General features: G+C 35.7%; 1 protein-coding gene across 1 annotated transcript in view; it reads right to left on the reverse strand.

The window, feature by feature from the left end:
• Positions 1-11,130, reverse strand: part of LOC308635559 (bifunctional 3'-5' exonuclease/ATP-dependent helicase WRN-like) — a gene marked incomplete at both ends in the record, with an annotated part of 43,734 nt that extends 32,604 nt beyond the window's left edge. The window contains 5 exon segments of the mRNA XM_081269964.1: positions 2,933-3,047; positions 8,277-8,346; positions 9,535-9,684; positions 10,367-10,515; positions 10,986-11,130. Of these exon segments, the coding sequence (XP_081126090.1) occupies positions 2,933-3,047; positions 8,277-8,346; positions 9,535-9,684; positions 10,367-10,515; positions 10,986-11,130 (629 nt within the window).
• Positions 11,131-13,619: the final 2,489 nt, after the last annotated feature.

The raw sequence follows: 13,619 nt of genomic DNA on the forward strand, positions 1-13,619 counted from the left end.
ATAAAAGAAAAACTATTTCATTAAATTCTGGTTGAACACATGGAAAGACCTAGCAAATTTCTTTTAAAAAGAAAAAAGTTATTTGATAAACTATAGTTAAAAATTAAAATCTGAAGGAAAATTCCTAGGACTGCACACTCAGATGGCTTCAAGCATCTTAATTTTTCTCTCCAATTTAAAGAAACTGAAATGAGAAAATGTAGATAATATATTTTGAATATAGTCTGAACAAGAAAGACCCTGAAGAACTACAAACAGCAGGCCTATAATTTAAAACAAACAACAAGAACAAACAAAAAACCCTTGGTACATATCAAAAAATTGGGAACAAATATATTAATATGTTAAGTTAAAAGCAAACTTTTATGATCTCATTTTATAGCTAACTGTTTCAACTCACTGATCAATTAATTACTAGTCCCAAATGCAAATCATAGTAGTGCTTATGCTACAATTTAAAAATGATACTTTTTGCATCTTCAAAATTATCAAAACTGGACACATATCCTTTGAAATATAGAAGAAAAATTTCCCACCAGGAATTATTTCTATACTGAAAATTGTAACATTAATAGCACTTCAAAGTGGGCCTAAGCTTCTAAGCAAACTCTACATTAACACAAACAAAATCAACAGCAAAATTAAATCCAAAAACTAAAAACATTTTTTAATATTTATTTTTTAGTTGTAGTTGGACACAATACCTTTATTTTATTTATTTTTATGTAGGGCTGTGAGGATCGAACCCAAGGCCTCGCACATGCTAGGTGAGTGCTCTACTACTGAGGCACAACCCCAGCCCCAAAACATTGATTTTAAAATTATAAAATTCTCTAAATCTTATAAAGAATATTTAGCATTATATACAACTATTAAAAATATTTAGGTCTGCGGTTGTGGCTCAGTGGTAATGCGCTTGCCTAGCATGTATGAGGCACTGGGTTCGATTCTCAGCACCACATATAAATAAATAAAATAAAGGTCCATCAACAACTAATGTGTGTGTGTGTGTATGTGTGTGTGTGTGTGTGTATAGAGAGATAGAGAGAGAGAAGAATATTTAGCATTATGCACAGCTATTCAAATTGAAGAACTGTCTATAATAATTTAGTAGGAACAGTTATGTGAAACAGCTTAATTATTAAATGTACAGGATGCTGTAATATAAATATAGCAAAAGTGGCACAGATTAACCAACCAATAGATTGGCCCATTTATCCTGCACTACTCTTAAAAAATATTTCATACAAGGTAATTTAATATTTACTCTAACAAATACCAAAGGCCATTCGGCCTTCTTTATTAGGACATAATATACACCCCTTCTTTCTTGGGATTGTTATCATGCATTAGTTGCCTGTGGACAGCCTTGGCATCCAGCAGAATATCAAATACATAACAACAATAAAACAAATAATGTATTGAATTTAAATCAATAACTCTGCAATACTATATTCAGTGAACTTCCAGGTTCTACTGAAACATATGTTCCCTTATGCAATAAACTTCAAACTTCTTTAAGAGTTTTATTTCAAATTTATTAAAATTTGGCTACTCCTTCATAGACTTCTAGCTATCAGTTCTAGCTGCTGTCATGTACATATCATTCTTTATTCATATCACTGTCATTTTAACTAGAAATCCTAGCCTGTCAGACTCAATCTATAAACAAAAAGCAAATGTACTCTGAATGCAGCCTATTCACTCCACTGGAAATGCAGAAAGTGAGTCCAACTGCATGCTTATGGCAGGTATTTTGGCTACTAAAAGGCCTTTTTTGCTCCCTCCTAGTTCTGAAGTATAATCTGAATAAGTTATGTTTTACTGAAGATGTATAACAAAGAACATGAAATAAGAGATTTGATTAGTTATTGTTTTGACACTAAAATTTTATGAGACCCAATATTTCTCATTGTTAAGTTTTAAGAAAATCTATTTAGCTTTGGTGTTATGAAGAAAAGCATTAAACATATGCAATTTATCTTAAGTAGATATTTTAACTGCCAGCACAAAAATATGAAAGATATATAAAAATCAGATAAAAGATGATTTTTCTAATTTTATAGAAAATGTAAAAATGACAAAGAAATGGATTTACTACTACCTTTTACTCATTTAAAAGTTATATTTTTTCAAAATTCTCAGTTACCTAAAAACCACCAAAACAACTTCTTCATAAGGGAAAAAATGACTTAGAAATTTGAATTTCTATGCTACATTCTTTAATCTCTTAATCAAAATCTATCACAAATCTTATCCAAAAAAGAATACATTAACACTGCACTTTCCCAGAGTCAAATATTTTCTATTTCAGCTAACCACTTCACATTTCTAACAAATATCTTTGCCCACAAAATACATCATTACATTGTTCACTATTCAAGAACATTCCTGCTTTTAAAGACTTAAGAAAAAAGTCATTCAGCAATTAAGACCAAAGCAAGGTTTGGTTCCAAAAAGATTTAGCTACATAGCACCTGGAGTCTAAGGTCTATTAATCTGTGTAGAACATTCAATCCAAGTATCTCAAGTTATTTAGTGGTTTCACCATAAAACAATTTTTAAATTTTGTATACCCTCTATTTTAATAGTCTGCCAACTAGATAAGAGTCTTAAATAATAACCAGATGATAACCTATTTTATTTAAAGATTTCAAGTGATCAAACTATAATTAAATGAAAGATGCTCATAACAGAAAAAGACAACTTTGCATCAAGTATTTTCCTTAATATGTGCTTATTTTATTTTGCTTTAACAAAAATACAAAAGTAATTTCAAAAACATACTTTGTTCATAAAATAGCCTATAAAGAAGACAGAAAATCCTTAGACGTTTGGATGTACGAATCTATATATAAATCCACCTTTATGAACAGTCAATTCTTCATATATAGGAATGAGAATAAATGTAATTGATAAAAACATATTTAACCTCTGTGAATTTTCCAATTTTCTACAACTGTCAGGAAAATGCTTAGCCAAATACATCATCTCCTCAGAGATTGAAGTCAAGTGTTTCTTTACTTCACCAGGTGAGATTTTCTCCTCTAGGGAAAAATAAAAATCAATATTCATTTTCAAACTGCAAAACAGAAATATTTATTCAGCTACTTCATTAAGTAGTATTAGGGCTCAGATTTGTATATTCTTTCCTTAAACTAAATTCCAACAAAAAAGACTATTCATCTCCAAATCATATCACTTTGCTTCACTCATCTGCACTATTTCTAAATTAGAAATCAATACAGTAACATGAGGGCTGATACAGTTTGGTAAATATAATCTCTTCTAACAGTCATTCTTCATTGCCCTCATTACCAGTCAAAACCAAAATCAAATGCAAGACTTTCTAATCAGTAATCATTTTCCAAATTATCAATTTCATTATATCTCATTTTCCATCAACAGCACAAAATCTGTTCTCCTTTCCCCAAACCTTTCCTTTCTTAGCATTTTTTCATCACAACTTCCCTTGTCCTTTAAAAAGTCTAGCTCTAAAGCATCTGACATTGGGCCATAAAACCTGTTATTCCTGATTGCTACAATTCTCTTGTCATCTCAAAATCACATGCCTTTACGTGTTGATTTTAACACCTTGTTCATTAACTGTCTTTCCCTCTACAATTATTCCTGTGATCATTCCTTGTGATTTCAGCATTCACAGACATGGTCCATCCAAAAATGTGGCCTTTTCCACTCCTTGACATCTCCATTTCCAATAATTTTTCTTCAGCTGACTTCAGCCACCTATTCCCTTAAATATATCTTTGACCTTGTAATTGCCAATAAAATCATCACTTCAATAGTCCAAGTACACATCAATAAAAATATAAAAAAGAAGAAAAAATTCAATTATAAGTATTCCCCATGAGCACCAGCATGACTTTCTTTCCATACAATTATTTGACACTTTCAGAACCAAATCTATTGAACCTACCACCTTTTCCATTATTCTCCTAGTCCCACTCCATTGTCTTTCTTTTCTTACTCCCATTTTAGTAATCATTCATTTGATGCATAGACTCTCAACATCTTTGCTCTCCTGCTCAATGGTACTTATTTGGCAAAACCCCTATTCTAATGAAATCCAGCTTTTTTACCTACACCCAAGCAGAAGAATATAGATGAAAATAAAACACAAAGAGAATCACTCAGTTCACTTTCAATTCCTGGCACAGATCTATAGTTCCCACTGGAGAGATGACCATTTGACAACTTTTCCTTTCTCTTTGAGCCTCCAACACCCGCTTATCCTTCCTTTTACTCAAGAAATAGCTTCACCTCTAATTTCACTAAGAAAATAGAAACAATAAGAGGACTGACTACTTTATCCTCCTATTCTCCAAACCACATATTGATCTGTATTCATATCTTTATTTTCATTTACAACAAATACCCTTAAAAGAATTGTCCACACTCACTGTCTCAAATTTCTCAATTTTCGTCTAAACTAACTCCAACTAATCTTTCACCCCTATCAGTAAAGTAAAGCTGCCTCTGGAAATGTTACTAATGGCCTCTACTTTACTAAACCTAATTGTTAACCCTGAATCCTCATCTGGCTCAAACTCAGAAATTTAAAACAGCTGAAAACTTCCTCCTACTTAAAACAGTTTCTCCTGGCCCCTGAACACCACAATCTGATACTTCCTGCTTCATTAATTCCCCTTCTCAGTCCTCTTTGCTGCTCTCTTATCTTCCTCACCTAAGTGTCGGAGTGGCCTTTGATGCCAATACCTCTTCTCTTCTTTATTTCATTAATTCCCTTTAAAAAAATCGTAGATGTAGATGAACAAAATTCATTTATTTTATTTGTTTATTTTTATGTGGTGCTAAGGATCAAACCCAGTGCCTCAGAACATGCTAGGCAAGTGCTCTGCCACTGAGCCACAGCCTCAGCCCTCATTCATTCCCTATTTTCTCATCCAGTTTCATAAGTCACATCTCCAACCTCAATCTTTTCCCTGAACTCCAAAATTGCATTTCCAACTAAAATATCATATAAGTATCAAAGTGATTTAAAATTTATCAAGTCCAACATTGAAATCTAAATGTTTTTCACCAAAATTTATTCTTCTCATAATCTTCCACTATAACTGACCTTTCCATTTATCAACTGATTCAACCAAAATATCTTGATTGTTCTTTCAGTCTTGACTCTTACAATTCATCTAGAAATACTTCACTAAATATTCAAAAATCTACAGAATCCACCACTTCTTACCACCTCTCTTTGCTACTAGCCTAATCCAAACAATTATCATCTGTTATCTGGACTATTAAAATGGTCTCTGAGCCAACCTAGATGCCCTTCAGTGAATGAATGGATTTAAAATATATATATATATGGCATTTATACACAATGGAATTTAACTTAGCAATAAAAGAGAATAAAATCATGGCATTTGCAGGTAAATGGATGGAGTTGGAGAAGATAATGCTAAGTGAAGTTAGCTAATCCCAAAAAAACAAATGCCAAATGTTTTCTCTGATTTAAGGAGGCTGACTCATAATGGGGTAGGGAGAGGAAGGATGGGAGGAATAGATAAATTCTAGATAGGGCAGAGGCGTGGAAGGAAAAGGGAGGGGGCAGAAGATTAGCAAGGATGGTGGAATGTGATAGATATCACCATCCAAAGTACATGTATGAAGACACAATTGGTGTCAACATACTTTATATACAATCAGAGAAATGAAAAATTGTGCTGTATATACGTAATAAGAATTGTAATGCATTCTGCTGTCATTTTTTTTAAATCAACTAAAAAACCAAACAAATAAATAAAATGGTCTCCTAACTCCCTTCCCTCTTACAGCAGCCAGGAAAACCCTTTTAAAATAAAATTTTAATCATACCATTCTTCTGCACCATACCCTCTAAGGGCTCCCCATCACCTAGCACCACACTTGTTTTCATTAATACAACATGAAGTCAGCTTCACAGCATACAATGTCCTAAATGATCTGGCTCAAGCTTCTTTTCCCACCATTCTTACCCCTATTCATTTCTCTTCAGATACACTCACTGGTCCTTAAACAAAGCAAGCATTCAACCTGAGAGGCTTTGCACTTGTTCCTCTAATTATGCAAGGCTCATCCTTCAGATAACCACCTGCCTTCCTCACTCATTTCAGTCAAATGAAATGAAGGCGCTTGGGCTGTTTTGCTCAAAGAATTTTCTCCAGCACTTACAAAACACATAATAAGCACTCAACAAATGTGTGTTATATGAATCAATGAATATTCCCTTTTCAAACTAAGCTTCTAAAAAAGATTGTTTACACACATCTAAGATCCCATTCCTTAGATTTAATTACTCCTCTATTGACATTAATATGATTTCACCCACATCATCCCACTACTCAACACTTGCTATGGTTATGATACCTTCCTGTTACCAAAGCCTCTAGACCCCTTTCTGCTTTAATGTCCCAAATGACCACTCTCTCTCTTTTGTCACCCAGTACACTAAAACTACTACAGTAAAAGTTTACAAACATTGCCACATTACCAAAGCTAATGATTAATGCTAGGTCCCAGTCCCTCAAACTCTCTGCAGAATTTAACAGTTGATAACATCCTCCTGTTTAGATCATGTTCTTCACTTGGATTTCTCCATACTTGGGATAACTCCTGTGGTGTTCTCTCCTCCATGCAACCATTAAAGACTAAGAGTTCTTTAGAGTTTAGTCCCAATTTTTTACCTCTAACTCATGTTGTCCTCTGATACAGCCTACATATCTAAATGCCTACAAGCCTCCTCCCCTTTGCTGTCTTAGAGGTTTCTCTCCTTTAACATCCTAAATCATACTGTATGAATCCTCATCCCCAAATTCATTACTGTTGTTTATGCCAACAACATAAGAATGGTCTTTGACCATTCATCTACAAATACTTCACTAAATACTCAAAAATCTACAGAATCCACCACTTCTCACCACCTCTCTTTGCTACTAGCCTAATCCAAACCATTATCATCTGTTATCTGGACTATTAAAATGGTCTCTGAGCCAAACCAGATGCCCTTCAGTGGATGAATGGATAAAAAAATTGTGGCCTCTCATCCAAATCTCAAATTCTGTTGATAATACCAATCTACTAAATGTAGTTTGACGATATCCACATCACTCAATACAAAGAACTGGTAAGTTAACATTACTTCTCATTTGGGTTTACTGTCATAGTCTCCCAAAGGGAATTCACACTTTGACTTTTGCCCTCCTACACTTTGTACTCTATAGTTCAAATTTTGTTTTGATCCGTTTTATTTTGAAATATAATGTTTTTTCACTCCTGTGTTTAAAATCTTCAATTGCTCTTGGGAGGAAACGTGAACTTCTTAACACAGCCTGTCTTCTTTCCCTTTTCTGCTTCTCCTATATTACCCCATTAGACTCAATATATTTCAATTGCTCACAACCAGCATGATATCTCTGATCTCTAACACTCTGCACCTGGCCTTTCCTGGGTCTACAACACTTTTCCCTTTCTCTTCAGGTAGCTAATGCCTGCTCATATTTAAGGTCTTGCCTAAAACATCACTCTCTAGGAAATATTATTGAATACCTCAAAATATGTTCATCATGTTTACACTCAAAAAGTTCTGGATTTCAAAGCCTTCCATATTTCAGATTAGAGAAGCTCAAGCTGTATTAAAAACTCTCTCTACAGCTGCATATTGTACTATTATCCACATTCCAAACATAGGGAAAGAGATATACCCCAGGTCACACGACTGGGATTCCACCACTGGTCTACATAACACAAAAGCATGCTCATCCACTCCACATAACTCTTTATGCAGTCACTGATCTATCGCAACATCTAACAAGGGCACTGAAGTTGGGTGAAGAAACACAGCAGAAAGAATATGACGATTTAAACTAGAAAAATATAAAGCATCTTAAACATTTTAAAGCATTATACATATAAAGCATTTTAAATAGTTATAGCAAGGATGCATAATCTCCAGCCTGGAGGAAAGTTTTTTGCTTTGGTGATATTATCAAACCTACAAGTCCCAATTCCAACAAATTTCCAACAAAATTCCAATGCTACAAAACAAAAGTGATAAATGCTGCTCCACCACAAGTAACGTACTAAAACTCTAATCTTTGATCTTGATAAATCTCACCTTCACGCAACACTGCTCAGACATTTGAGAAGTTCTAATATTGAAAAATACTTTTACAAATATCTGAATATTGGGGGTTTTTTGGAAATAAATCTCACAAAAAAAGAAGATTCACCTTTTATCTTTTTAGATCATAACATACCTTTATTTGGAGCAAACATGTGCATAGCAATATCCAAAATTTCTAATTTTCGATAAATAATGAGACCAGCCTACAGGAAAACAGAAAAATAGGTGCAGGTTAAAGATAACCAAAATAAAGGTATACATCTCAGCTTTAGATAAATCCAAAAGTATGATCTCCAAAGCACCCAGAATACTGAATTTAACCCTACTATGGTACACCAATATCTTCATTTAATCAACATTCCATTTGTAAGAATGGAGAAAGTAACCTGGCTTGGCCTTAAAATATAAGTTTTTGTTTATTAACACTCAATATATGAGCAGGTATCATATGACTTATAAATACAATTTAACAAAATACATTATAGTGAGAGAATCTGCTTTGATTACAGATATCTACTTCCTTCCATTTCAATAAATCAGCTGAGAATGTTAGTGTATGAGCAGTTCTCCTTCTAAGAATGGTTAACAGGAATAGTCAAGTAAAATGATTTTTTACAAATGAAGTTGCTACAAAACTTTTGATAGTTTGAAAAGTTTTTTAATTTTTTTAAAGGAAAAGTATCACCCTATTACCCTGATAAGAAAAATCAAATTATTTTTCTGGTTAAAATTAAGCTTACATTCCTAAAAATAGATGCAAAATGGGAAACAATAAATTCATCAACAAATGAAAGTATGAATTAGGGAAAAAGAAATTAACTGTGGAACAAAATATATTCCTCATATTAAATACATATATACAAATAATGCTATCTGTAAAGATAAGCTGAGATTTGACTATATATAAACTTGTACTAATAAAAATATATCTAACAGAAGCAGCAAGTTAAATTTGGAGGCAATTTTTCTAAATTTTTGCCACAGTTTTTATATAAGAAATAAGGCCAGTTTCAATATAGAAAATGTCTTGCAACTATTCTTATTCTGAATTGCTATAAGCAATTATTGAATACATCACCATTTGTGCATTCCAAGCCTGAGCTCATTAGTCTTTCATGATTTCTGCAAGTTTCACATTTTTTCTATATACAAAATACACATTATTTTGGCTTCATGACAATGAAAATAACTAGTACTGAGCAATGTATTGACTGATACTTGCTAATTAATACCAAGACTTAAGTGTCAATTCATGAAAGCATTTCTTGCTGCCAAACAGATATTAATAATCTTAGTAGAGTTTATGCCTCTTCCACAATAAAGTTACTCTAAAGTAATTTATGCTAAGGTTTAAAAAATACGTAACAACCTAAAAATCTTTAAGTACGTACGTAAGCATCAGTGGCTGCATATAGTTTCTTGTCCTCAGTGAGAGGAAAATTACTCCAATTGCTACAGCGGATTGATTTGTCTTTCAGAAGCTGTTTACCTAAGAGGTGTTTAACCAGACCATTGAGGCTCCAGGTATCTATACATTTCATCTAGAAGTAATAAGAAAGCAACATAGGAAAAATTACTTTCTTCTATAATCAGATATTCCTGAATACCACCACATGACCAGGCCACAAATAAACAACCCTCAGTAAATTTTCTGTCACTAAAAATCTCATTTGTAGTCTACAGTATAAGAATTTAACTCTGGAATTTTGCCAATGTAGGTATTAAAATTATTGGACTTTACAAGTATTGTTCATGGGGGGGAAAGCCCAATAGTTTAGTATGCTTTTCACAGCCCAGCCAAATATGAGAATTTAATGACTTCATTAATAAAATATGTGAAATAGAGGAAGTGGAATTAATGGTCAAACTTCTACTCAGAGAATTATATCACAAAAGCTACTTTATATTCTCTCTTAAAAAAAATTATTGGTACAAATACTTTTTAAAAAAACTTAAAATAAATATTTAAATTTGCAATAGAAAATAAAGTCAAACAATACCAAGAATTGGGGATAAGAAAGACAGGAAACTTAAAGAAACTAAGTACTGCCAAAATGATGGATTAAAATTGAAGGTTTCATTATGGTACATTCACTCAGAACTTTTGTACTCATACAAAAACAGTACATAGCTTAAATTATTTTTTAAAAAATAAGATAACATCCACAGAGAAAAACCACAGTATCGTCTTGTTTATGAAAATAATACACTTGTTATTTCTACCTTTTCATTGGCAACATCTGTCAACTCCACAAAACTCTTCAATTTGATGTCAAAGTCACGTAGAAGTTTCCACTGATCTCCTTCAATTCCTACACCTGCCTTTTTAATTGCTTTATTTTCAAGCAACATTTTTAATCCCTGGGGAAAAACTATAACATTTTGTTATTTCCATAAGTTCTGTTAAGTATAATGGATTTATTCTCTATTTCTTACACATGCCATTTGTATTTTTAAATTGCTTATGTTAAGTTTAAATTCGGAAACACATTCACCTCAAGTATTTCTTTTCTTGCCTAAATCAAAAACTCCTGATTAATAAATGGTAAGAAAAAATGAGTGTGAGTACTCTGCTAGAACCAACAGTATATTACTGGTCATCCAGATCCTCTAAAGTTCATTTCTCTCTTCTTTAAAACAGAAAAAATATCAATGCTTCACAGGGTGCTATGAAAATTAAACAGGAATATGAGTGAATCAGATGGAAACTAAATAGTTAAATAAATGTAAGATGATGAAAGAAGTACCAGGTAATGAAAGAGTTTAATTTTACAGGGATAAAGTTAACATATTACAATTATCAGCAATATAAAAATGAAACAAAGAAAAAGAGATAACTAACCTGCCATTGATGAAATGTGAAACAAGTAACATTTGCTTTCAGACACGCACAATTGAATTAGTGCAACTCTGCTTAGTTTCCCTTTACTGTATACTGGTGGCCATTCCATATCAAATCCTATCACATCTCCATCAGACAGATTCATGCTGGGGAGTGGGGGGTTTTGACCGGAAGAATAGTGTAAGTTAATTGCATTAAAATTTTAAACAATTGCAGAACTAAAGACATCATTTTAAAACTAAATGACAAACAAAATCTAAAAGACAAACCATATAATGGGAGAAGATATCTGTGATACATACAACTACTAGTTCATACTAGTAGTACTTATTTTACTAGTTCTAGTACTAGTACTACTACTACTAGTTCAGTGTTATATAAAATTACATATAAGAGGATGTGAGGGGAAAGGGAAAAAAACAAGGGAGAGAAATGAATTACAGTAGATGGGGTAGAGAGAGAAGATGGGAGGGGAGGGGAGGGGATGGGGGATAGTAGGGGATAGGAAAGGTAGCAGAATACAACAGTCACTAGTATGGCAATATGTAAAACAGTGGATGTGTAACTGATGCGATTCTGCAATCTGTATATGGGGTAAAAATGGGAGTTCATAACCCACTTGAATCAAATGTATGAAATATGATATGTCAAGAGCTTTGTAATGTTTTGAACAACTAATAAAAAAACTAAGAAAAAACAATTTTTTAAAGTGAATGGCAAACAACTTCTGTTTCTAAAACTAGTATCATGGCTAATGGCAGACTATATATATATTTCTTTTTTTTAGAGAGAGAGAGAGAGAGAGAATTTTTTAATATTTATTTTTTAGTTTTCGGCGGACACAACATCTTTGTTTGTAATGTAAGGGTCCGGCGAAACGTCGGAGGAAGAGACCACAAGAGACTGTCTTATGCAACAGCAGAAGGGTGGGTTTATTTGGAGACCAGCATGCTAGGGCCCAGAGCTCTCTATAGCAAAGAGAGATAGAGCCCTGAGAACAGCTTAAGCAGAGCTTATATACTTTCCTTGGAGAGGGCAGGGAGAGAAGTTACATTTTGTAGTTTGGCAGTTGGGGACAGCTCATTCTGGGAACAAGATTAGCAAACAGTGTTTTGTTAAGCATATAGAGAAACGGAGTGACAAGTACCTATTTTATTAACCTTTCAGTATGTGCTGCTGAGGATCGAACCCGGGCCGCACGCATGCCAGGCAAGCGCACTACCGGTTGAGCCACGTCCCCAGCCCTGCTTTCTGCTTTTTAATAACAGTGTTAGTTATTAACGACAAGGTGAGTTGTGTCTGGTTTTATTCAAGGTATACTTTCCTGGTCAGAGAGTCCAGAGACTGGGTTGGGTTGCGGGATGCAGGATCGGGGCCCTCACCACCCCCCATTCCTCTGCCTTCCAGCCCGTATTTTTCTTCCTCAGCAGAAATTCTGGCTCAGGCTCAGCTGAGCGGGTGGTGCTCAGTCAGCACCCTGCAGCCAGACAGGTGGGCAGCAGCTCTGTGGTCAGTGCGCCTGCGCTCTGCTGAGCCTGCAGACTCCCGCAGCTCCTGACCACAGCATCCTCGCCCAGCCTTCCCCTGTGGCTGTCGGTTTGAAGGGTGCAGCTGAGGCAGATGGCTCTGGTCTTTAGTGAAGGCGGCAGTGGCTGCTCAGAGTTCAGGCCCTCTCAGGGCTCTCACAGCTCCTGGATGAGGAGCTGCTCCTTCTGGAAGCAAAGAGAGTCTTGGCGGTGATCTCTGCTGGGGGCCTGGTGGTGTGTCTGCTGCTCAGCCTGCATGGGGGGCGGGGTGCACACACAGACATTGCATGTGCGTGCATTCCTTTGTGATGCGACCCTGTGTTGATGGTTTTCTGCACTGTGCTCCCATTATCTACTCAGCCTTTAAAAGCTGGGTCCTGGCCAGGGGTCTGACATTGCCCTTTTGCCTCAAGCCGCACTGGCAGCAGAAGAAGGACCATTTGTGCTCAGCTCTGGAATCCCTGAATCCCGTTGTCTTCTCTAACCCTTACCACTGCCATGGGCACTTCCCAGGGTAAGCTTTGTCCCTCAACCCTGCCCCGGCCCTGGCGGGCACGGACCTGCCAGAAGTGTCCCATATGAAGTCCAGTCACAGAGTCCCCTGACCTTACCTACAGTGGTTGGCCACTCTGGCCAGACCCGCGGTACAACTCCCAGGTTGTCCTGCTGCCATCCTGGAACTGCACCTCAGCAGTTGAGCAAAGTGCCTCCTGGCTGCTGGTCCCAGGTCCTGGGAGACCTGGACATTACCTCCCCCTGCACATGCCTGGTCTCCTGAAGATGATGCTGTCAGCTGCACCTTTCACTAACTCCTGCAGCCTAGACCACCCACTCAGCAAACAGATGCCTTGTATGGCACAGGAGCAGAGAGCCACTCCTTGCCAGCTTGTAGCACCATGGTATACCCTAGAGCCCTGCCCAGGGAAGATTGTGCTCAGTGCCCTTGGAGACAGTGGCCAAGGGTGGACGAGCAAGTGGAAGGCCCTGCATATGGAGAACATCAGAGGGGGAGCCCATATCACTGGAGGAGCACAATAGGACTTTAGGCTCCTGGTGGCCCATAGCAGCCTGCCTTCCTTTGTGCCCAGGCAGGGAATCCTCCGCACCC

This window comes from Spermophilus citellus (assembly GCF_964194105.1).
Source record: "Spermophilus citellus genome assembly, chromosome: 17".
NCBI classification, from domain to species: Eukaryota; Metazoa; Chordata; class Mammalia; order Rodentia; family Sciuridae; genus Spermophilus; species Spermophilus citellus.